The sequence below is a fragment of the Ovis canadensis genome, chromosome 4, assembly GCF_042477335.2.
Source record: "Ovis canadensis isolate MfBH-ARS-UI-01 breed Bighorn chromosome 4, ARS-UI_OviCan_v2, whole genome shotgun sequence".
NCBI classification, from domain to species: Eukaryota; Metazoa; Chordata; class Mammalia; order Artiodactyla; family Bovidae; genus Ovis; species Ovis canadensis.
Window position 1 is genome coordinate 63,807,675 of NC_091248.1, and position 25,438 is coordinate 63,833,112.

A 25,438-nucleotide genomic window follows, 5' to 3' on the forward strand; every position below is an offset into this window, starting at 1 on the left:
TTTACTGGTTATTCTGAGTGGATGTCAAGATGGTCCGATGTTGTTTTGACTACCTCTAGTGTATATTTTTCTTTGTTACTCTTTATTATTGCTTTTATAGACCAGGATATATCTTTTCTTTCCACATTGTAGGACAGTACTAAGGTATTTAAAAGGTCATTATCCTTTCATCTGTTTTAGCAATACCTACTAAATGTTTAGCATTTATTTTTGGAGAAGCAACGTAAGGGAATCTTTAATAGTCTTTCTTTTCCTAAGTTTATCCTGGCTGGGTAAAATTGACTTTTTCTTCAAAGAGTAATATTTATTAAATATTTAAAATTACTGTTTCTTAAAACACTTAAATAAGTGTTAAATACTAAAGAGACTTCTGCATATTATGTCATTCACATTTATTCGTCAAATTGCAGTGCACTTGATGGCAATTTAAAGGATACATATATTAAGGAAAGTTTGGAGAATATAGTTTATAAGCAGAAGGCTGTGCAGAATAAGATATCAGTTGATCGGAGATTAAAGGAAAATGTTTAGTAACCTTCAGGTTTTAATTTATTTACATATAGGTCACATTTTCCTTTTTTTTCACATGTCCAGTGGTCTTGAATTGTATCACGGTCCTTATAAATCAGTACATTCTAAAGACTGGATTCTGTTACCTCTGGAAAATATTGAATGTTTTAGTGAGCAGTTAACTTGATTGAACGCCAGACTCTTGTCTTTATGTGTGTGGGATGGAGGGGAACGCAGCTGAAATCTCTACTCAGTTGTTTCAGCTTCACTGAGGCTGCCTGAAGTTTGTGCCATGCACGTGTAGTGCACAGGTGAGTCAGCGACTGGACGAGGAATGTGCAGAATTTTTTAGACCTGTTTTTTTGGGGTTCTTCCCCTCATTTCAATTGCTATTGTTTTCCCCAAACTCTGTCCTTAACCAGTAAAACTTGGCTTCTGCTCAAGTTGCCACTTCCTGGGATTTGCCCTCAGGTGAAAAGCTTACCCACCCCCACCCACACCTACTTCTGATTGTTGTCCAGTAACTTTACTTTTTTAAAATATATTTTATTCAGAGTTTTCAGTTAATCTGTAAGAATGTTGGTCTGAATGTGCTATTCCCCATTATTGGTAATAAACTGAATCTTTTTAAAATCTGAAATCCCAATATCCTGTGAAGTGCTAATTTATTTAAACTTCAAATGTGTCCTACTCTAGGTAGAAAGATCTGATTAAGGAATAGTGAAATATAATGTAATATGGACTACTAGCAGTAGAGACACAAAATAATAGTTAAATGCAACTTTAAAGGTTCTCATTCAATATGAGAGTGAAAATATACCTGGGAATGAAGTCCTGTATAAAACAAATTTTAAGTGTTCACTTACTGTTATGTACTGAGTTCTAAGTATTCTCTTGACTTGTGACGAATGGGGCTGTTAATTGTCCAGTTCATTGAGCTGATTAAAATCAGTAATTTCAAAGTGAGATTTTTAGTTGTTTGGCTGAAAAGGAATGAGAAGTAAGTGAAGGTTTCTACTTCTACTTAATTGTAAGTAAAATATTTACAATCAAGGGGGAAAAAATTTAAATGCTCTAGTAGAACAATCAAGGGGGAAAAGATTTAGATGCTCTAGTAGATGAGGAAGCACAACCACTTTGTTAGTTATTATGATTTCTACCTAAATAAGAGTGACAAATAAATGTGTGGAACCAGAAGAAAGTTGCCTTATTGTTGAATTTACAGCTGTTTATATAACCGAAACTTTTGTTTGGGCCCAGCTTCAAATGCAGCTGTGTTAGATGTGTGGGTGGTTGTTAAGTGGAAAACACAGAATAGCCTTGCTCTAAGGAGAAGGTGTGAAAAAGTCACGTAGGGCCTGGCCTGTTTCCAGCTAACTCAGCTGTGAAGTTGACAAACAAAGGCTTGACAGTTGTGGTCCATGTATCTTCTTTGTCCTGTGGAATAAGTGATTGTTACCGGATTGTGAAATTAAATAAAATACAGTGTAAGATCTGAGAAATGACAGCATCCTTCTGTACTTTTAAGTAGACCTGCCCACTTGGCATAAGCAATGTCCCTAAACGTTGGCTCAATTTAAACATTCTCTTCAGCAACCGTAGCCCTGTTGTAGGTGACAGCCCTCTGGTTTTTAAAACTTTTATTGGAGTCCAGTTGATTTATAATTTGTATCAATTTCTTCTGTACAGCAGCGTGACTCAGTTATACCAATATATATTTTCCGTTATGACTTGTCAGAGGATCATGAGTATGCTTCCCTGTGCTCTATAGTCGGACCTTGTTTATCCATGCTGTATATAACAGTTTGCCTTTGCTAATCTCAAATTCCCGTTCCTTTCCTCCCTATGCCCTCTCTGCTGTGGCAGCCATAAATCTCTTCTTTATCTGAGTCTGTTTCATATATATGCTGATTTGTATCCTATTTTAGATTCCACATATAAGTGGTGGTGGTTGTTGAGCTGCTAAGACATGTCTTTTCGCTATACCATACATTGCAGCAGCCCAGGCTCCTCTGTCCTCCAGTCTCTTGGAGTTTGCTCAGATTCATGTCCAGTGGATCCGTGATGCTATCTGACTATCTCATCCTATGTAAATGATAATCATATGGTATTTGTTTCTCTTTCTAACTTACTTCACTTAGTATGATAATGTCTAGATCCATCCGTATTACTGCAAATGGTATTATTTCATTTTAGCCATTTTATTTCTGTGTATGGTGTGAGGCTGTGTTCTAACTTCACTGATTTATATGTGGCTGTCCCAACACCACTTGCTGAAGAGACTGTCTTTTTCTCATTGTATATCCTTGCCTCCTTTGTCAAAAGTTGATGGTAGGTGTGTGGGTGTATTTCTGGACTCTGTTCTGTTCCATTGATCTGTATGTCTTGTACCAATGCCATATCTTTTTGACTGCTAAAGCAGTGTCTTTGTAGCATTGTTTGAACTCTGGGAGCGTTGCTCCAGTTTTTTTTTTTCCCCCTCAGGATTGCTTTAGCAATTCTGTGTCTTTAATGGTTCCATACAAATTTTAGGGTTTGTTCTAGTTCTGTGAAAAATGTCATGGGTAACTTGATAGTTCAGTTCAGTAGCTCAGTTGTGTCCAACGCTTTGTGACCCCATGGACTGCAGCACGCCAGGCCTCCCTGTTCATCACCAACTCCCAGATTTTACTCAAACTCATGTCCATTGAGTCGGTGATGCCATCCAGCCATCTCATCCTGTTGTCCCCTTCTCCTCCCGCCTTTGATCTTTCCCAGCATCAGGGTCTTTTCAAATAAGTCACTTCTTTGCATCAGGTGGCCAAAGTATTGGAGTTTCAGCATCAGTCCTTCCGATGAATATTCAGGACTGATCTCCTTTACGATGGCCCTTAGGATCTCCTTTAGGATGGTTGGATCTCCTTGCAGTCCAAGGGACTCTCAAGAGTCTTCTCCAACACCACAGTTCAAAAGCATCCATTCTTCAGTGCTCAGCTTTCTTTATAGTCCAACTCTCACATCCATTCATGACTACTGGAAAAACCGTAGCTTTGACTTTGGCAGAGTAATGTCTCTGCTTTTTAATATGCTGTCTAGGTTGGTCATAACTTTTCTTCCAAGGAGCAAGCATCTTTTAATTTCATGGTTGGTTGCAGTCACCATCTGCAGTGATTTGGAGCCCCCCCTCCCCTGCTAAATAAAGTTTGTCACTGTTTCCCCATCTATTTGCCATGTGATGGGACTGGCCAGATGCCATGATCTTAGTCTTCTGCATGTTGAGTTTTAACTAAGTCAGCTTTTTCATTCTCTTTCACTTTCATCAAGAGGCTCTTTATTTAGTTCCTCCTCACTTTCTGCCAATAAGGGTGGTGTCATTTGCATATCTGAGGTTATTGATATTCCTCCTAGCAACCTTGATTCCAGCTTGTGCTTCGTCCATCCCAGCGTTTCACATGATGTACTCTGCATGTAAGTTAAATAAGCACAGTGACAATATGCAGCCTTGATGTACTGCTTTCCCAATTTGGAACCAGTCTGTTGTTCCATGTTCAGGACTAACTGTTGCTTCTTGACCTGCATACAGATTTCTTAAGAGGCAGGTCAGGTGGTCTGGGATTCCCATCTCAGAATTTTCCACAGTTTATTGTGATCCACACAGTCAAAGGCATAGTCAGTGAAGCAGAAGTAGATGTTTTTCTGGAACTCTCTTGCTTTTTCTGTGATCCAGTGGATATTGGCAATTTGATTTCTGGTTCCTCTGCCTTTTCTAAATCAGCTTGAACATCTGGAAGTTCACGGTTCACGTATTGCTGAAGCCTGGCGTGGAGAATTTTGAGCATTACTTCACTAGTGTGTGAGATGAGTGGAATTGTGCGGTAGTTTGAGCATTCTTTGGCATTGCCTTTCTTCGGGATTGGAATGAAAACTGACCTTTTCCAATCTTGTGGCCACTGCTGAGTTTTCCAGATTTGCTGGCATATTGGGTGCAGCACTTTCACAGCATCATCTTTTAAGATCTGAAATAGCTTAGCTGGAATTCCATCACCTTCACTAGCTTTGTTCGTAGTGATGCTTCCTAAGGCCTGCTTGACTTCGCATTCCAGGATGTCTGACTATAGATGAGTGATCACACCATCGTGGTTATATGGGTCATGAAGATTTTTTTAAAAAATATAGTTCTTCTGTGTATTGTTGCCACCTTTGCTTAATATCTTCTGTTTCTGTTAGGTCCATACCATTTTTTTTCCTTTATTGTGCCCATCTTTGCATGAGATGTTCCCTTGGTGTCTCTAATTTTCTTAAAGAGATCTCTAGTCTCCCATTTTATTGTCTTCCTCTATTTCTTTGCATTGATCACTGAGGAAGGCTTTCTTATCTCTCCTTGCTATTCTTTGGGAATCTTGATAGAGATCACATTAAATCTGTAATTGCTTTGGATAGTATTGCCATTTTAATATTAATTCTCCCAATCCAAGAGCTTGGGATATTTTTCCATTTCCTTGAGTCATTAATTTCCTTTATTAATATTTCATAGTTCCCAGCATATAAATCTGTGGTATCAGCAGTGATTTCCTTATATTATCTCCTTCCTTCTGTTGACTGTGTTTTATTTGTTCTTTTTCTAATTCTCCTAGGTTGTGGGTTAAGGTTTTTTGAGATGTTCTTGTTTCTTAAAGAAGGCCTGCATCACTCAGAACTGCTGTTACTGCTTTATTGCATCCCATAGATTTGTATGTGTGTTTTTTAAATTGTCATTTGTCTCAGGGTATTGTATTTTTAAATTTCCTGTTGGATTTCCTCTTTGACCTATTGGTTTTTTATTAGGATATGCAGATTGTTTAGTCTGCATGCAGTTGTTTTTTTTCTTGATGCTTTTTCTGTGCTTGATTTCTAGTTTCAACCCATCCCTAAAAGTTGCTGCTTTTTTGTTCTCTTTTCTAGAGTAAGGAATACTTACAATAGACTTGGATCAGCTGAGCAGCCACTGAAATGGTGAGGGTAGCTTAGGGTACTTCCTTTCTAATTTCTACCTGGGAATCCAACTGGGAGGTGATTTTGGGGGTGGGTTTGTGGAGGATATTGACCCGAACAGATGAGTGATACTGGCCTATAGACATAACAGAAATTAGCATCTCCATGGAGACAATCAGTGAGCTTATAAATGCATACCACAAAAATAGCCTTCTTTGTTAAAGGAATTCATGAATGCTAAATCAGGAAAAATATACTCAATATGTATTTATATAAAAGCTTTGTACTTTATTTAACTCCATACAAAATGTGGCGATTAAAAATATTAAATAGGTTGAGTTTTATTTTGAAGATCATTAAGTCAGTTTTTAAAAGGTAATGATTTTGCTTTGGTCACTTCAGCCATCTTTTACTTACAGCTCCCCCTCCTTTGTTACAAGCAGGTGCTATAAACAGCAACTTTCTGGCTTATATCCTTTAGGAGTGAACGAACTTCTCCTTCCAGTCTTACTAATTCTTGAGCTTTATCTTCTAAGTATTTTTGATTGTCCTCATATTTTCTTTCTAAATCTGTGGGAGATAAAAATAAAAGGTCTGAGCAGTTGTTATAAGGCTCTAAGTGCTTGAAACAGAGTGAATGGTACTTTTATTTTAAATAAACTCTAAGAAAATAACAAGTTAAAAAAATGTACCTTTCAGGAGTTGCAGTTTGCTGTTTGCTTGAGCCAAAAGTGTTTTTGCTTCATTTTGTAGCATTTCTGCTTTCCTTCTGGCATCTGCTGACTCTTCAGTTTTCTTGGCAATTAAGTTTTCTACTTTCTTGTACTTTTCATCAAGTTCATTGTCCAGAGTCTGCAGTTCCACATTTTGGTAGAAAAAGGTAATAATGTTAGTGTCAGTAATACAATTGTGGCAGTATTAGATCACGTAGGTGCTAACTTGCACAGCTAGCATTCTGAATTAAAGGCCATCACCACAGGTACTCAGGTTTCAAGCTACACAAGAGTAAGTAACTGAAGACATTAACTTGAAATGGTATAATTAGATACAACATTGACATAATTGTTTACTTTTATTTCAGTTATTTACTTTTACTTCAGTTATTACTGGAGTGTAGTTGCTTTACAGTGTTGTGTTAGTTTCTACAACAACAAAGTGAGTCACCTGTATGTATGTGTGTGTCCCCTGCTTTTTGGATTTCTTTTCCATTTAGGTCATCACAGAGCACTGAGTAGAGAGTTCCCTTTGCTATACAGCAGGTTCTCATTACTTACCTATTTTATAGACAGTATCAATAGTATAGATAAGTCATGTCGATCCCAATCTCCCAATTCATCTCACCCCCCAACTCCCTATTCCCCTTTGGTATCCATAGGTTTGTTCTCTACATCTCTATCTCTCTGCTTTGTAAATAAGATTGTCTATATCAATTTTTTCAGGTTCCATATCTATGTGTTAATGTACAGCGTTTTTTTTTCTCTGTTTCTGACTTACTTCACTCTGTATTAGTCTCTGGGTCCGTCCATGTCTCCACAAATGACTGAGTTTTGTTCCTAACATGATTTTTTTAAATGGAAAGATGTCAGAGACATGGTGGAGTTGCTGTAGGTCCCTGGGGGACTGGCTTTTTCTTTGCAGGTGTTGTAGGAAAATTCATGGAAGAAGAGTTAGAGAAATAGATTTCCTCAAAGGTAGGTGTGCCGAGATCGAAATATTTAGACATCAGAAAAAAGTGGGAGGACCGTTGACTAATTTAGGGTTGACAGTGACTTCAAACCAGTAAACCAGAGGCAAGATTTTAGTCATTCTTTTTAGGAACGCTGTTCAAACAATAGCTATTTATAGAAGAATTTCATTGTCAAGGTTTTACTGTTTATTTGTAATCAAGTTTAATATTTATGCAGATTGTCCTGTAAGATGACTACTTGGTTGATTTATGTTCTTAGACCTGCAGGAAACTAGCCCACAGTGAAAAAGATGGGGCCGTGAACTTGCTGTTCTCTTTCCCAAACTCAAGTTATAGGGGAAGTTACCTGTAATAATGCCTAAAAACTACAGTAGCTGCTAGGAAAAGTCTTGATTTCATTCAGTTTATAGCTTCCTACTATTCATTTAAGAGTTTCAACACTCCCCTGAAAAGTTTAAAAAGGTTTCTTTAGTGATAAATATTTACTGACACAAATTTAACAATGTGTTTGAGTGATTACTTGGCTTCTAGTGAAAAATTGGGGCTTGAGACTTTTCTCTGCAAAAAAATATAGCACCTTCCAGTGAGAAGGAAGAGGTGGTTAATTCCAAATGAGCACAGAAGAGGTAAGAGATGGTTCCCTACTAGCTGTTGTCTGTTAGGGATTCTTTAAGCATTTTCTACCCTGCTTTTAAAGATTTCTCAAACGGCCAGGTAATTTACTGTTTGCCATAAAGCTCTTCCTAATTGAAATACAAGTTCAATATGCTTGTTAAATTAATTTCATTTTTCTAAACCCTTAACCAAGTTTGGATTTGAGGGCCTACATCTCATGTATGGATATTTTCATATCCACTCCCACTCTTTTCCATCTTTGTCTCTAAAGACTGCTGTTTCAAAACAGGTCACCCAAGATGTTTCTGATGAATAACCATGTTAAGTCCATCCCAAGGAAGGCCTAGAGAAGAGCAGTTGCTCCCTTGCCCACACAGCTGTGCAATAACAAAGCTGTACTTACCTTCTTAACATCTTCAGCACTTTGTTTCACAGTGTATACTACTTTTTCAATATATTCTGCCTCCCCAGAATTCTGGGCAGCTTTCCGCTTAAGTTCTTCCACATTCCTCTCTAGCTCGCTGATGCGCTGGGAAGCATTGAACAAAGTTTCCTCAGAAGCTGCTGTTTCAGACTCTATCTGAAAGTATATAATGGATTATATTCAGCAAGCCATTAATTCAAGAAGTGGTAGCAAGTGCTATGAATTCAAGTGTAGAGGAAGATCTAAAAGGCGCTGTGCCATTGCTCTAGAACAACAGAAGTAATTACTAAAAATTTTAAGAAAGCTGATTAAAGTGCCCAACTTCAAAATAGTCTCTGCTACATCTCATATATTTTATCCTTTCAGTACTTCTGACAGTCTAGGCTGAAATGTACGTAAATTTTTTCTTACTGAACCACCCCCAGGCAGTTTGATATGCCAAGAAAGCATTTTAAGGACACCTGCAAACTCTGGCTAAACAGTGTTCACAAGAAAGCTGATGAGAGCAAAGGGATAGCCACATAACTTTCTAAATTAATGTGGGTGGGAAAACTGTAACTTCCAGTCAATTTTAGGTTTTTTTTCTGTCAGCTGTAAATGTTAAGCTCTAGTAGTGGAGATTAAAGCACTTTAGGAGCTACCTGCAAAGTTAACTTGAGTGTTTTGAGCTAATTAATGAAAAACTGGAAACCAGGAATGTTAAAACTATGAAAAGTTACTATAGGATTGTCATGTGGCATAGATCTGGGAAAGTTACAACTGGAAGCTGTAAGTACTGAAGAATTATTTAGGGAAAAAGTATCTGGGCAACTGGGGAGGGTCCATGTTTGATCTCTTTTCAAAGTATAATCAATAAATACTGATTTTTTTTTTTAAAAGCTAGCCAAAGCAAGCCTGACCCATGACAGAAGAACCAGTTTCACTGAGCACCTAATTTTTTAAAAAAAAATTATCTTCAAGGATGGTTCTATTCTGTAGAATAACAGAATAATGTCATAACTAATGGATCAGTATACACATATGCTCAAAGTTGTAACTATTTCAAACCAAACGATTCTTGATCTGAGAGTTCACCCATTAGTTAGAAAACAATTCTTAGGGAGTAGTTATTCTTAGAAAACAACACTTAGAGTAAGTAAGTGAATAGTTTTGTGTCAAGCTTTCATTAGTATGGTTTAGAGCTTCTCTTTCTTAACTGTTTACCTGAAACATTTCCTACCCTCCAAGGTTTCATCTTTAAATAAATTGCATCATCAAGCCAAATATCTCATCTACAATTTGATTAATAGTTTCCATTTTGCTTTCCAAAATAGTCATTTTTTTAAAGTCACTTAAAGTTCATTTACATGTTAACAGCACACTGACAAGATTGAAAAACCTAGAGATAAAGCAAAGGGTTAGAACATAGACTGGTGGGAAAATAAAATTTTTCTAAACTTGATTAAGTAGCCCAAACAAAGGGCCATATATATATATATATATATATACACTCAAAACTTAAAGTGGCTGAAGAACTGTCTGGCTTCATTTTACTGAGAGTAATGGAATAGAGGAAGATGGGCTTATATTAACTAATAGTAGGGAAAGCAGATTGAAAAACCCCCAGGTTTTTAAATATGATGGGTTGTTGTCTTGAGAAGGGGGATTGGCAGCAAGTAAGAGAAGCATCCTATTTCAGAGTTTTAAGTTTTTAGAATAGAGCACTAAATACCATCTGAGTAATTATTTTTTTAATGAATGTCTTTAATATTTGGTAGGCTCTAAGGGTGTTCTATGTGTAAGTTTCCCATGCATTCTGCATAAAACAGATTGTCTAGCTGTAAGAGCTCTATTGTTGCTGTTTAGTTGCTAAATCATGTCTGACTCATTTGCAACCCCATAGACTGTAGCCCACCAGGCTCTTCTGTCCACGGGATTTTCTAGGTAAGAATACTGGAGGGAGTTGCCATTTCATTCTCCAGAGGATATTCCTGACCCAGGAATTGAACCCGTTTCCTGCATTGGTAGGTGGATTCTTTACCACTGAGCCATCTGGGAAGTAAGAGCTCTATCAAGTTCATCTAAAATTAGGTGTTAGTAGCAGACAATTTAATTCATTGCTTTCCAGTGGTTTTTAAAACTAGTAAAGTTTTTGTGAATGATCACCTCATAAATCTAGTCTTAAGTATGTAGTTGCTTTGGGGCTGTAAAAGCTTGCTCTGCCCATCCTGTCTCTCCATATGGAGATGCTCTAAAACTGAATATTAATTAATAGTATGTTTCATACCAAACAGAATCTTATTCCTTGAAGGAAATGGAAACTCTTACTATCTTTCGTAAGGCTTTTTGTGGGGATGCAAATGAAAGGGGGTTTAATGTTTGTTTTCAGGCTCCTTTTTTCCCCTAGAAAACAAGACTTTTAGCATCTGTGCTAGGGGAGTAGTTCAGATTTATTAAAGGACTCCTTTGATGTTCAGCTGTAAGAATTTTTATAGGTAACTGTCAGATGTGCTTCTTTTCTGACAAATGTGTGTGTGAGTGTTTTCTCCCATACAGTCTCTTACCGAAGTGAGCAGGTTCTGGGTTCCCTGGATGTCTTCGTCTGCTTGTTTAATTGCCTTCTCTGCTGCAATCTGGGCCTTTTCTGCTTCTTCCAGAGCTTCCCTTACCATGTCTGCAGTAACTTTAACATCTGTTGCACTTTTGCTGAGTAAAAAGAACAGGGTGATAACATGTGAACAAGAAAAAAGTACTTGGTCTTCTTTTAAAGACCAGCTTTCCTGAAGTGATGCAGAGAGACTCCCACCGGTCACTCATTGAGAAATTTCACTGATGAAAGAAAAGATGCTAGATACACAAAATGAGCTCCGCTAAATGGCATATAATATTGTGTTCAGATACCTGGCTTTTTGAGCTTCTTCTAACAACATCTCAGCTCTGGCAATGTCAGCCGCACTTTGCTGTAGAATAACCTCTACTTGAGAAAGGCTTTCAACTCGTTCACGAATATCTTCTGTCAAGTTCTGTAACTGCTGTGGAGTGCTAGGCATTTCCATTTTCAAGACTTCGTTAGCAACTGCTTCAATGCTGTCTAGATCAGCACTATCTTCTGTTAAAAGTAAAAAGCAAAGATGGTTCACTCTTTCAACCATATCGGTCATCTACTACTGTGTGTTCAGCCTGGTAGGGTTATACCAAGCAAAGGTACTTCCTATTTAAGGGTTTTGAATTTGAGTTGGGGAGATGAGACCTACACACAGGAAAAGTAATGCAGACAATGCGTACTACTGGAGTTGGTGACAAGCTGGGGTTGTCAGGGAAGACTCTGGAGGGTGTTGAAGGATGAGAGGGTTTGAGAGAAGAAAGAACATCTCTGGATGGAGAGACAGGATGGGCAGAGCATGTTATGTGGAAGTTGAGTGAAGTGAACGGTTCAGATTGTAGAAAACTCTACAGGCAAAGGTAAAAAGCTGGAACTTGATCCTAAAAGGCAATGAAAACTTTTTCAGTTGAAAGACTACTACTGCTGTAAACGCAGACGTAAGTGTTGAAATCCCTAATAAATTACCTGGATTCAGGAAATTAGAGAATCCAGGCAGAGAAGCAAGAGAGTCAATATAGTTGTCTTCAAGGAGTTTCAAATGTCAAGTGTGAAAAGACATGAAAAAATACCAGAGTTTAAATTCTAAGTATGTCATTGATTTTTAAGCTTTTTTTTTTAAACTGAATATTAAAATTATAAAGCCCAGGGAAATACACAATTGAATGATGACCATCACAGAATATTCCATAAGATATTCTTAGCAAATACTGTTGGCTCCTTAACTTACTAAGTTATTCTCCCTTTTTCCTTACTAACAGAATACTGATTTTGTTCAGGTACCAACCTGTAAGTTAATGTAAGGTTATCAGCTCAGAGTTAAATACTGATTAGCCTACCAATTACAGTAGTCCCATTACTGTATGGAATTACTTTATCAGTGACATCTATACATGTGATACTCATTTCTGGCCAATAAGATTTATGGAAATGACTTTTCGAAGACTTCTGGGAAAGATTTCCTCTATTTAAAAATGATACAATAAAGTGGAGCTTTGGCAGCCACCTTGTAATGAGGAGGAGCAAGCCAGAGAAGAGTTGATATTCTTAATTAAAATGACAGCAGAAAGATGAGAAATGCATGGATTGCAGGATCATGGAGCTACTACTGAACTTTATGTATTAGACATCTCTGTTTTGATTACGTCCATTTCAGTTGAGAGTTTTAACTTGTGACCACAACCATCCTCACTCATGGCACTCAAACTGTGACCAGCAACATTTATGAGCTGGACCACAAATCCTGGAGATTTTCTATTTCTGTACAGAATGCTTAAGGTATAGAGCTATCCAACCATAAATAAAATATCCTGAAAACAATAGGATTACAAAGCTTTGGGGACAATGCCAAAAAAAATCCTTATAATTAAGGTTCTAATGATATTACATGTATTCTCTAACACAAGTTCCAAATTCAGTTCTCATAGTACATATTTGACTTCTTGACTTTCTACTTGGGTATCACATCAAGTATGTCTTATATCTACATAATTAGAGATTACTTATATGCAGCTGAGAAATCTGTATGCAGGTCAGGAAGCAACAGTTAGAACTGGACATGGAACAACAGACTGGTTGCAAATAGGAAAAGGAGTCCGTCAAGGCTGTATATTGTCACCCTGCTTATTTAACTTATATGCAGAGTACATCATGAGAAACTCTGGGCTGGAAGAAGCACAAGTTGGAATCACGATTGCCGGGAGAAATATCAATAACCTCAGATATGCAGGTGACACCACCCTTATGGCAGAAAGAGGAACTATAAAGCCTCTTGATGAAAGTGAAAGAGGAGAGTGAAACAGTTGGCTTAAAGCTCAACATTCAGAAAACGAAGATCATGGCATCCTGTCCCATCACTTCATGGAAAATAGATGGGGAAACAGTGTCAGACTTTATTTTTTGGGGGCTCCAAAATCACTGCAGATGATGATTACAGCCATGAAATTAAAAGACGCTTACTCCTTAGAAGGAAAGTTATGACCAACCTAGATAGCATATTAAAAAGCAGAGACATTACTTTGCCAACAAAGGTGCATCTAGTTAAGGCTATGATTTTTCCATTGGTCATGTATGGATGTGAGAGTTGGACTGTGAAGACAGCTAAGTGCCGAAGAATTGATGCTTTTGAACTGTGGTGTTGGAGAAGACTCTTGAGAGTCCCTTGGACTGCAAGGAGGTCCAACCAGTCCATCCTAAAGATCAGTCCTGGGTGTTCATTGAAAGGACTGATGCTAAAGCTGAAACTCCAATTCCTTGGCCACCTCATGTGAAGAATTGACTCATTGGAAAAGACTCTGATGCTGGGAGGGATTGGGGGCAGGGGGAGAAGGGGACGACAGAGGATGAGATGGCTGGATGGCATCACCGACTCGATGGACATGAGTTTGAGTAAACTCTGGGAGTTGGTGATGGACAGGGAGGCCTGGCGTGCTACAATTCATGGGGTCGCAAAGAGATGGACATGACTGAGCGACTGAACTGAACTAAACATAAACATTAAGTATTTCTTAATATGGAAATACTTTAAAATTTGCAAGTATTTTATCCCCTGCAAGAAGCTGATTTTATCAAAACTGCAGATTTGAATTATGGCCTCTCCAACACTCTTAAAGATTTGTTTTATATTCCAAGATAGGAAGAACTGTCTAAAAGTAAAATGAAAAAATTCCTTACGGGTCAAAAAGTTCCTGATTTGCTTGATCAGATTTCTCAGATCCTCATTGCTCCTGTCCACTTTTTCTTTGGTAGCATTGGTTTTCAGCAGAACATCTTGAGCATTCTGTTTTGCCTCATCAGCCCTCAGTTTTGCTTCAGAGACCTATATATGGGGAATAAAATACCCATGGAACAATGTCACTCAAACCGACGAGAATACTATAGATGGTCCAGAAAATGATGAAAAACTTAAGTATTTGGAATCATGGGTTTTAGAAATGTCTCGCATTCAACCATACTACTGTGTAGACAGAGTAATCAGTATATCAATTCCTATACGGTGGTCTTAACATAGCTAGGGCTAGCATATACAATTTTCCCCCCCGTTTTTTGACCTGTAAGATGTTCTTTAGTCTTTTTCTCAGGTTCCAACATACATACTTCAGTTAACATGGTGTTAATAATGTCACTTCAGAAGAATAAAAGCTTAATTGAAATAAAAGCTGGATGTATGCATAACCCTGGACCCATGGTTATTAACATGGATATTTCAAATTATCATAATGAGAAATAAGCAAATTCTTAGCCCACCTATGAATAAAACCTCATCTCCCTGATCTCACAAAAACTTTCGCCTTTTCTTAGTCAGCATTGGAGATTGATTTCTCCCTCTTAGGTCCTCCATAACTGAAAGCCAACAAAAATAGGCCATCCTCTGAATTACCATCTTGGAGAGCTGTTCCACCTCAGCCAGGGCACTCAGGACATCTCGGTCAAAGTCCATTGCTTTCTGCCAGGCGCCGTGTGCAACAGTGACCAGCCCACCACAGCCAGGCCCGCCACACTTCTTTTCCCCTTCGTCAGTTCTGCAGTTTGGGCCGCCACATTCAGTCTCGGAACAGGAGGCCCCTGGAGGCGTTCCACACGTCTGCAACAACGCCAACCAACAAGCACGGTGCAGAGTGAGTCCAAGGTGGCCAACAGCTGTGCAGGGCCCGGGTGGCCCAAGAGAGTGTGTAGGTGGTCCTCAGCAAGGGTGCTTGGAAAAGTTTAGGATAGAGAGGAGCAAAGAGCTTAGGGATAAGCCAGCTTGCTTCCTTCCAAGGAAAGAGTGATTTAACCCTGCATCAGTGCTTTCAGTACCTTCTGCCCTAATACCATACATAGGGGCTCTGCTCCATCCAGTTGAAGTCTGCTGATAAGAAAGCCAAAGAATGCATCTCCTTTCTCCTAACTGGTTGAATTTATTGAAAGAAAAAATGGTATTGAGAACCTTCGTTAGACCTTGTAGCCTGTTAACTGTTCTGGTAAAAAGGGTGATATAAAAGACCCATAATCAGGCCTTTTAGTAACTTTATGTCTAGTTAGGAAGACAAGGTAACTCTAGGGAAAACAGCCAAAAATAGGTCAGATCAAGTAAGGAAAGCAGATGGAGATTACTGAGGATTGTAGCTGGGGAAGGAGAGTAGGTTGGTTGGACTTTCAGCAGAAGTGGGGAACATTCCACATTAGAGAGGAAGAGAGAAAATAAAGGTGGGTATAAGTTTTCCAAATAACCCCCAAAGCCCCTGCCAGACTCCTGCTTTCTCACCTGCCAGAAACTACCAAAGGCTTGGTTGTAGAATATGTATGGCAAATTGATAAATTACAGGTTTGCTATATGACAGAAAAGGCTGAGCAGGAAGACAAACTGTGTTTAGAGCTATTTTGTGGAAAATGCTCATGTTGAAAAGAGCGAAAAACTATAGTGAAAAAATAAAACACTCCCAAACAAAGCATGCTAGTACTTTTAAGAAGAGTACTTTTTGCAAAATACAGTCTACACTGTAACTTAATAGTTCTGTGATAATTATGCTATTATCTCTCAATACTCTTTCATGTATCATTTATAACACATAAAAATCTTCAGAAAATAAAAGTGTATTCTGCATGCTATACAAGAACACAAGCCTTAATCAAGAAGGCTTAAGACCTCAGGGATACTTTCTAAAAACATTCTAACACCCTAGAAGATCTGTTTTATTTCATCAGCCTGGCAGGCCTGGAAGAAAACATCATCAGTCTAACTAAATACACACAAAGACAGAACCGAAGGTCCTGGAAAAACAAAGGAGCAAAAATCTTTCTACACAAAAAGTGGTGGTGTGCAACCTAAAAAGAGAGTTCTCACAAGATTATTAACAGGCACATACAATGAGAGATGGGAAGAAGGTGGCAAGTTTCTGGGCCACTCACCTGATGGAAAGCAGGCACAGGCAGGGCTCCCATTCTTAACAGCCGGAGGAACCTGCCCGCAGGCCACCTATTCCCAAGGTGCCCCTGCTGCAAAGCAGACATACTCTAGCATACTTAGCTGCTTTTCATTTTAGTTTGGAGAAACTTGTGATGACTAGTTTTAATTAGGATTTATAAGGAAGGAGTCAATATTGAAGAAAGACTGAGAGAACTGGCGTTTCATGCCTGTGTATGGCAGCTTTGTCTCATGTTAGGTGCAAGTACATATTGCTCTAGGCCTCTGTTTCTATATTAAACAAATGGTAAGAGGTCTCCTAACTTTCCATTAGATGCTATCAAGTTTCCTAAGGTAATGAAAACAGTCTTGTAGGCATCAATTAACTCTGTCATAATAGAGCACAGTGTTGTTGTCTGTTTCAGGAAGGGAGGACTGTCACCAAGACAAAATTGTAATGAAGTCTGAACTCCCAGCCTCCCATGAATTCACTTTACCCCTTCTTGTACTGATCCTCTATTTCTAAAGCCAAGAGAGCAGAAGCCTTATAAAGGTATATAAACAACACCCTGCAGCTTCTCTCAGATAAAGTATTCTGTGAAAAATAGTAAGGGAGCAAGAGGAAGAAAAACTTGGTTTGGATTTTTTTTTTTTTGGCTTTCTACCTGATTTCCATTAAACTCACCACTCAATTTCATTTCACTCCAGAGTTATTTTTTAAAAGCTTCTGGGAAATAAATTTACTTTCTAGGCTGGTCTCAGGTTACTCTTGACAAGGTAAAGTTACTAGGACAAAGGAACATTTTAACTAATAACCTATCCATCAAAAAAAATTCTTTAGCTTCCTTTATTTTTTTTTAGGAAGTCTCTCTCAGAATGATTCTGAATTGCTTCACTGGGATGCAATTTGCACTTCAAGTCAGAACAAAGTTTTAAAAAAAATGTCCACAGTATAAAAAGAATCCCATTTAGATAAGAAGTGAGTCAGTTCAGCAGCATGGGAGAGTAGTCCTGATTCTTTGGTTGTACCACAGAGAAATTGCTGTGAGAGAGGAAGGCGGAAACTCACATGCTGCTGTTTTTAATCTGGCTTGGTCACAGATACCCCAGACTGGGCCAGAGACCGGTTTCCCTCCTGCTGACTCATCTGCAAAGTGGACAGTGTTAAAGACAAAGCAGGGCATTTTTTTCTCTTGTAACATGGCAGCCTGGGGGCCAAACTCTCAAACCTTACCATTTCAGCAGCAGCTGAAAGGTCAAGACTTTGTAGTTTGCCTGCCAGTTCATCCAGAAGGCGGGCCTGCTCCTCTTGTTTCTCTCTGAACTGTGACTCTTGCTCCAACATCAAATCTTCCACCCTGTCTCTATTGAGGGCAGACTGCTCCACCGTGCTGTTGGAATTTGTGGTGGAGGCATTCACACGCTCCTCGGCCTCTAGAGACATCTGGAAATACTTGGTAATGCTGTCCAAGGCTCCTAGAGCATGAGATGAAATTGCCCACAGTTAATCCCCTTGTACCCAATCTCCCTAAACTGACCATATGGTTTTGTTTTAAAATTCAAAGAATAAAAAGCTTAAAGAAATACAACTTTCTTCTCATGAACAATGAATATGCTTTGTTCCACTGGCACCTAACTGTGGCTCTGGAGGATGCCAAACATCTGGATTAAAAAATTAAGTCAGTCATGAAGATTTTGTTCCTACACAGGCAAGCATCCAGTTCTTTCTAAATAGCTGGTGTGAGACAACTTGTAGATTACATGCCCAGATGAGTTTTCCCTTTTCTCATTTAACTGTTTATATCCACTCAAATGGCTAATGTTATATACATAAAACAGCCTGACATGTTTTGGCTTTAAAGGAACTAGCTAAAAAAACAAGCAATCATGCATAAAACAGGATGCAGAGAGTGAACTGACATGTTTTACTTTCTTTTGCTTTGGGGGGAGAGGGTCCTATATAATATGGCCTACAATATCAATAAATGATTTGCAAATGTGATTTCCTGGTCAAGTAACATTCTTGAATATAAAATGATTTGCAGAAGTACCAACTTGATTTCTTAACTTTTTATAAGAGCCCCTTTTCAGGTCATATGAAGGAGGTAACCCACTAAATGGGATGCCATTCTAACACAAAGACCATTGCCCACTCCATGCGATCCCTTCTGTGCCCCACATCCCGCACTGATAAAATGAAGACTTTAATCCTCCTTTGTGCCAGAGACTCAATGAGGAAAAGCTTTAAAATTTATTACAAAGCACTTACTTTTCTTCTGAAAGTGCTCCATTAAAAGGTTAGACAGAGTAAAATCCATTGTCCAGGATTAAGTGTCTGCATTAAAAAAAATGCTCACCCCGAATATCTGAATTTTTGATAAATTCCAACTGTTCAGCAAGCTCTTTCACTGTGTTATCTAGACTTTCTGCTTCTGCCTGTAGAGTGTCTAGTTGTTTGGCTGTGCTGTTATTTTGCATAGCTGTGTCAGACAAATCCACTTCTACTTGTGCCATCTTCTCTGTGACATCTTTAGTTAGTTTCCTGTAAAGAGAAGGGTAAATGAACTTAAGGGCAAGAAACTCAAGGGAAAATGTGAAGTCTCATTTCTACATTTTCCATTAATACTGTATCCATTAGTCTGTAATTCCAAACCAATTCAGTAGTTTGTAACAGTTCATCTTCAAGTACTGGTTTTAATCTTATCATTAAGAGATTACGTTAAATCGAATGATTTTTATTTCTTCAACGCTTTGAAGGAAAACACAGCAGTTCCACTCAGCTGTGTTGTGACAGATGGGCTATTTGAGGGATTCTGAATATCTGATGTAACATGAGCACAGATCCAGAGCGTGCGTCCTACTCTGTAACATAAGCAGCTGCAAGCCCATACAATTCCACAAACTCAAAAGACACAAGTGACTCCCGTGTAGAATTATGGCTCCCAGCCACCTGCCAAAAACACTCCTATCTGAACCTCAAGGATCTCCTTCAAGATGAGACATGCAGAAAGAAAGCCCCATGGCCATCAGGAAGACAGTGGAAACAAGGCAAAGAAGCTTTTCATGCACACCCCCCTTCAGACAAAGTCCCATCAAAGGAGCCACCTTCCACCAACAAAGCAACCCTTTCATTCTTCCTGAGAAAGCAAGCAGCATCACTGAGGATGGAATATGATAACCATTTAGTTTGCACAATATTTCATTTGGAATGCAAACCCAACTGCCTTTGTTCTGTATCTTCCTGTCTCCAAAGCTGTACTTTAGGCATCTATTTGTAAATTACTCGCATATAGTGTGCATGTGTGTACATATCACAAAGAAAGTACAAATCACGAAGACCTCAGCTCTGGGTATCACCTAATGGAGTGTAATTGTCTTCTCAGGGATATAATCCTATAAAAAAACTGGGAAAATGTAGAGATGCTGAAAGGTTGGGGGCCATTCGAAAAATGATATTTAAGGCTGAGATAATACCATGACCCAACTCAAAGGAAAAGTGCTTAAAAGGGTTTGTGGGTTAAATTACATTTTGTGAACCTGATGGCTTTTTTTCCTGACCTGAGGCTAGTTTTTTTTTTTCCAGTGCTTTGCTTTTATTAATCTATTGATTCCCAGAAGGCTTTCATTTCTCCTCAGGTCTCATACAATGTTGTAATTAATTAAAAAAAAAAATCAAACCTTACATTGTAGATTTTTAAATAATGCCACTCGGGATCCTAAAACATGCATACTTGGATACTGTGTTGAAAATAGATAAATGAAATTAGTTTTCCTGAGATGATTACAATCTGTGTGATTAGATGCAGAGTGAAGGTAGAATCAGAGTTGTTGGTGGAATGTAACTGCTCTTCTGGCAGGCTCCCGAAGGATACCAGAGTTTTTTGTTCTCCCTTAAGGTGCATGACACCAAGTCCAAGAAATCATTTCTCAAGTGGGGTTGCATTCAGACCAGGGCCTTTTAAGGCTTGTTATCGCTACATGTAAGAAGGCTGAGCTGTACTGTGGTCTTTTTTTAATGAGGTAAAATTCCTCATTAAATGCATTATCGCCTCACATCAGACATCTCCTAACACCCTGATCAACCACATGATCTTAGGCACAAGATCTGAGGCTTGAAGTCAAGGGACCAGTTACTTTAAATGTAGGAAGGACTTCCTACAAGGCACTTGAGCTAATGTCAGCTGTTAGCTTCCTGCTTCTCATACACAGTTTGGAGATGAATGAAAAGTCCATCTGACTTCTTAGAGATGCTGATTAAAGTCTCACCACACAAAATTGCTCCTATAGTTCTGGCATGATGTACTACTGCCTGAATGTATAGGATTTAGCCATGAACCGCCCCCCCCCCCCGCCGCCCCGCCTGCTCCTGGCAAATGGGGAGTCTATAATAAAAACTCAGTAGCGTTTGGAGAAGCACAATGCTCCATATCCTCTCCTGTTTTGTCGTTTAGCCTAGATCTTATTTTGCTGTTTTGGGGGTCCCTTCTGGCAAAGGGAGTTGGAATGTTTGAGAACAGGAAAGATAACTGGGAGAAATGGGAGAAAAACAATCTCATGAAAGTTCAGCATCACTCAGCTCAATTCTCCCTGCTTTCACTGGCAAAATACACACTCTCCAACCAGAGATATGAGTACCCAGAGAAAGACTAAGAAGAGGAATTTTCATCACAGGGAATCTGTTAAAATTGGACGAATGAAGCGTGGCTCTAGTGGACCAATAGCTGAGCAGTAGAAATAACCTAGAAATAGGAGTCTTACTTGTGGTAATGGAATTTCCCTGGAAGTAGCAAAACATATGACAACAACTTATATTTATAATGTTTTCTGCAATTACATTACCATTTCATAGATCAATCCTTTTGTTACTCTGTAAGGGAAAAGTAAAAGAGTATCCTCCCCACCACGGCAGGCGAGAAGGGAAGCCTGGAAGCGTGTGAGTCATTTTAGTTCACAAGCCTAGCCAAGTAACCCAGTTGTGACTGTTATAGATCCTTTGTCTCTGGATCCAGACCTTCTGGTGCCCAAGAATTATTGTTTGCAGAGAAAAGTGCTGAATATAACGTGCACACATTCTGCAGGGCAGTCCCCGCCACTCTGGGTCCACTCGCCCCCAAGCCCAGAGCAGTGACTGCCAGAAAATGAATGCCCAGCATCTATTTTCCCCACAGCACTGACCACCCCTCCTGATGGAAGCACCGCGCTGTTGATTCACCAAGCTGAAACAACACTGTGAGCTGTTACTCTGGCTTATCAGCTACTTACTCTGCTTCCTCAAAGAGATTCCCGATGTTCTTCAGTGGCTCGGCAGCTGGGCTCTGGGCCAGGATGTCTCTGATCTCGTTGACTTTCTTCTCCACCGAGTCCACAGTCTCCCGGTAAGGCCCAATCACACCACTGATCTTCAAGGCCTTGGCTTTCTCCAGGAACTTCTGGGTCCTGTTGGTCAACTCAGCGATGATCACGTCCCAAAGAGCAAAGCACTGGTGGCAGGGTGTGCAGTCGGGGAAGACGCCCGAGTAGCCCCGGGTGCACTTGTCACAGCGTGGACCCTCCACACCCTCCACACACACACACTGGCCAGTGGACTGGTCACACTGCGGTGTCTCGATGCCCCTGGGGTCGCAGTCACAGGCTAGAAGGGAGACAGCAATGCTGGCTGAGCCACTAGGCAGTTAGAACCCTCAGCCACTTGTTACAGCAGGAAGGTCTGTAAATGGCCTACGACAGTTCACCAATGACCCTCACAGAGACTATAGCCGCTCCCCCCACAACATGCGGTACCTCAACCCTGGCTAACGGCTGCTTAACAATTATAGTGATAAGAAATGTTTCTTTAAGTGAACACCGTTGTGCGTCATTGTACCTGCCTCTGTACAACTGGTTTATATGCATTGTCTCACTTAATCCTCACAATAACCCTATGGGATCCAAGTATTACAATCATCAGTTTTATAGATGTGAAAACTGAGGTCTAGAGAGATTACATGACTGCCAAGTCTTGCAGCAAGGGAGCAGCCAAGCCAGGAGTCTAACTCAGCACTTTGCAGCTCCAGGTCTGTGCCTTTAAGCTCTGTCTTGCCTCTGCTCCCCTTTCTTTGACCTGTCTGTAGATCCTGTCAGGATAGGACAGGGTCAGGTGACACCCTGAAGATGTGAGGCCTCCGGCCTAAGATAGAGCAGTGAGGAGCAAGCAACCATCCCTCCACCTGGTCACAGAACAGTGAATGGTTGATGAAATGCAATAAGGTTGATAAAGAGAAAACTAAAAGAGAAAGAAGTCTCAGGAATTCTGTCTGGTGAAAGGCTTTCAGTTAAGAATCATCCAGCTTGTGGGTGCCTGCCATTGTGATAACCACCCCCAGCACTGAGAGCACAGGCTCATAAAACATCTGAAGTGCAAAGGCCTCGGGAGCCATTCAGTCCCAGCCTCTCACTGGCCCAGCAGGGTTGGCATCTGAGGCAGAACCAAATGCTGCAAGGGGGAAATCTGTGTTCTTGGTCAGTGGACTGTGGCTGAGATTACTTACCACGATGCCTGTGCCACTGAACCCCGGCTCAGAGTCCCAAAGCTTGGTTGACTAACTTGGTTTTCTATCAACACTTGACATTTTTATTTGTTCAGTGCTTGAATAACAAAAAGCCTGCAGGTGGCACTAGGGGTAAAGAAACTGTCTGCTAATGCAGGAAACGTAAGAGACTCGGGTTTGATCCATGGGTTGTGAAGATCCCCTGGAGAAGGAAATGGCAACCTGCTCCAGTATTCTTGCCTGGAAAATACCATGGACAGAGGAGCCTGGCGGACCTCAGTCTATGGATCGCAAAGAGTTGGACACAACTGAGCATGCACACACACACACACCCCTTATCCCTGGCCTTAAACGCCTTCTGGGAAAATGTGGGGATAAAAAGAAAAACAAAGATCCTACTTCCCTAAGTAGACTGTGGACTCCAAGGGCAGAGGTACACCTTTAACCAGCTTTCCATTCTCAGCTCTGTGCACAGGGTTAACTCTCAAACTGGAATTCAACTGTCTTTGCCAAACGAGGCTCTACCCTCACTTTTGATACAGGCACACAAGAGACATCAACACACCCCCTATAAAACAAAATAATCTTCCTAGGACTCAATGTTAATTGTGGCAAAGCACAGCGATGTTCACCGCAGCACTACTATATATAAAATGGATAACCAACAAGGACCTACTATATAGCACGGGGAACCATGCAATATTTTGTAATAATGCATAGTAGGAAATATACATACAACTGAAAATACACATGTAACTGAGTCACTGTGCTGTACACCTGAAACTAATACAACATTGGGAAATCAACTATATTTCAATTAAAAATAAAAAAATCCTTCCTGAGTCAATAGTATTGTCTCCACAAGACTTTCTAATGAAACATTTTCCAGAAACAGTTTCATGGATGGTCCTGGAAACAAAATACTCCACTTTCCAAAGCCAGAAAGCTGTGTGTTTGTGGGCTGGACCATTCACCTGACTCTCCTCACACCCTCCTTTGTATTGTTGCTTTAGCTTTCCCTGGCCTCTATTTGCAAACTACAATCCACGATCTCAAGCACCAAGTTTGAGTAGAACGGTGTTGCAATAAAAACTCAGGCTGCCTGCTGGTGAATCCTGCCTTCCCACCAGTACGATCCTAGGTGGGACAAAAACTGAGTCAAGCTTTCCATGTCTATAAGGGATAATGCCCACTCCAGTACTCTTGCCTGGAAAATCCCATGGACAGAGAAGCCTGGTAGGCTGCAGTCCATGGGGTCGCTTAGAAGTCAGACACAACTGAGCGACTTCGTTTTCACTTTTCACTTTCCTGCACTGGAGAAGGAAATGGCAACCCTCTCCAGCGTTCTTGCCTGGAGAATCCCAGAGTTGGGGGAGCCTGGTGGGCTGCCGTCTATGGGGTCGCAGAGTCGGACACGACTGAAGCGACTTAGCAGCAGCAGCAGCAAGGGATAATGACTATACCTAGCCACTCTTAGGATTGCTTTCAGGATGAAATAAGAGTTCTGTGATCAAGTAGGTTTGGAAAATTCTACATTCTCCTTTTGAAAATTCAAAACAAATAGCGTGTTAAAAACTCAGAAGAGTTCTGCATTAAAAACCTTGTTCCACATTTTTTTTTTTAACCCAGTCATATCCCAAACTATACTGTGGGATCTTTTTCTAGTGGAATACCTAATGATCCCCCCCCCCCAAAAAAAAAAGAAAGGGAAAGACTTGGGAAAACCACTGCCTCCATCAGTTTCTACAATCAAAGAGACTGGGAAGAACTCGGCTAATGCTTGGATCTGAAGCTCTATGTTGTTTAGCCTTCAGGAACAGATTTCCATATCATCTCATAGAATTTAGTCATTTTCCAGAAAGCTGTAAGTTACCTAGGTCATCTAAGTCCTAGCCTCTCAAACTCCAGCAGGCATCAGAATCATGTACAGGGCTCATTTAACACATTCCCCCCATTTCTCCCCACAGATCTGGAATCAGTGGGGCCTGAGAATTTATATTTCTAGTAGTTGCCAGGAGATGCTGATATTGAGGGTCACTGCACCCCATTTTGAGAAGTACTGACCATGTTATCTTCCCAGCTGTTCACCTTCCTTTTGCATGTTACGTGTATGTGTGTGTGTCGTGGTGGGGGGAGTGGAGCAGTCATGACCTTCAAGTCCACCAATGTAAGCTGATGAATGCACCTAAGGACTTGTGTAAGTAGAGGGCCTTTGTGATGCCATTTGAAATGAATGAGGCTGTCAGTTGCTACTGTCCTGCAGGCCCCAGTGGGGAGCCCTGTGTTGGGCCTCACCTGGCCCAGCAGATTTGTCCTACATTTTTTTTTTTTTGGCTGCACTATAGGATGTAGGATCTTAGTTCCCTGACCAGGGATTGAACCCATGGCCCCTGCACTGGAAGCAGAGAATCTTAACCACTGGACCACGAGGGAAGCCCCAGATCTGCCCTGCTTTACTGTTGTGCTTAGGCTGGGGTAAACAGAGCCAGATGGCACAAATGCTTTCAGTTTGCTTAGAAAATCTCTTTCCCAAAGATAACGCAAAGGTATAGTCCGAAAGAGGTTTTCACCGAATTCATGCTGGGGGCAAGGGATGTGTGCATATATTGAGCTTATTTTTAATTTTTCTAACAATCGTTCATTTATGTCATTGGAATAGGCCTGTCTTGCTCTCATTCTGTCATAGCCTCTTTGAGGGGGAAAATATTGGTCCCAAACTGTGGGATTTAAAAGGCAAGTGGCCTCTCATTAAGACTTTCCT

At 40.1% G+C, this 25,438-nt stretch overlaps 1 protein-coding gene across 3 annotated transcripts in view; it reads right to left on the minus strand.

The window, feature by feature from the left end:
* Nucleotides 1–5,725: 5,725 nt before the first annotated feature.
* LAMB1 (laminin subunit beta 1) overlaps nucleotides 5,726–25,438 on the minus strand; it is a 76,984-nt gene continuing 57,271 nt past the window's right edge. For all 3 annotated transcript variants that reach the window (XM_069587918.1, XM_069587917.1, XM_069587919.1), the window contains exons 25-34: nucleotides 21,413–21,782; nucleotides 18,508–18,692; nucleotides 17,385–17,626; nucleotides 14,645–14,848; nucleotides 13,939–14,083; nucleotides 11,067–11,274; nucleotides 10,730–10,871; nucleotides 8,166–8,342; nucleotides 6,153–6,312; nucleotides 5,726–6,030 (exon numbers count right to left, since the gene is read on the minus strand). In XM_069587918.1, the coding sequence (XP_069444019.1) occupies nucleotides 5,894–6,030; nucleotides 6,153–6,312; nucleotides 8,166–8,342; nucleotides 10,730–10,871; nucleotides 11,067–11,274; nucleotides 13,939–14,083; nucleotides 14,645–14,848; nucleotides 17,385–17,626; nucleotides 18,508–18,692; nucleotides 21,413–21,782 (1,970 nt within the window). In that variant the 3' untranslated portion in view covers nucleotides 5,726–5,893. The remainder of the gene's footprint in view (nucleotides 6,031–6,152; nucleotides 6,313–8,165; nucleotides 8,343–10,729; nucleotides 10,872–11,066; nucleotides 11,275–13,938; nucleotides 14,084–14,644; nucleotides 14,849–17,384; nucleotides 17,627–18,507; nucleotides 18,693–21,412; nucleotides 21,783–25,438) is intronic.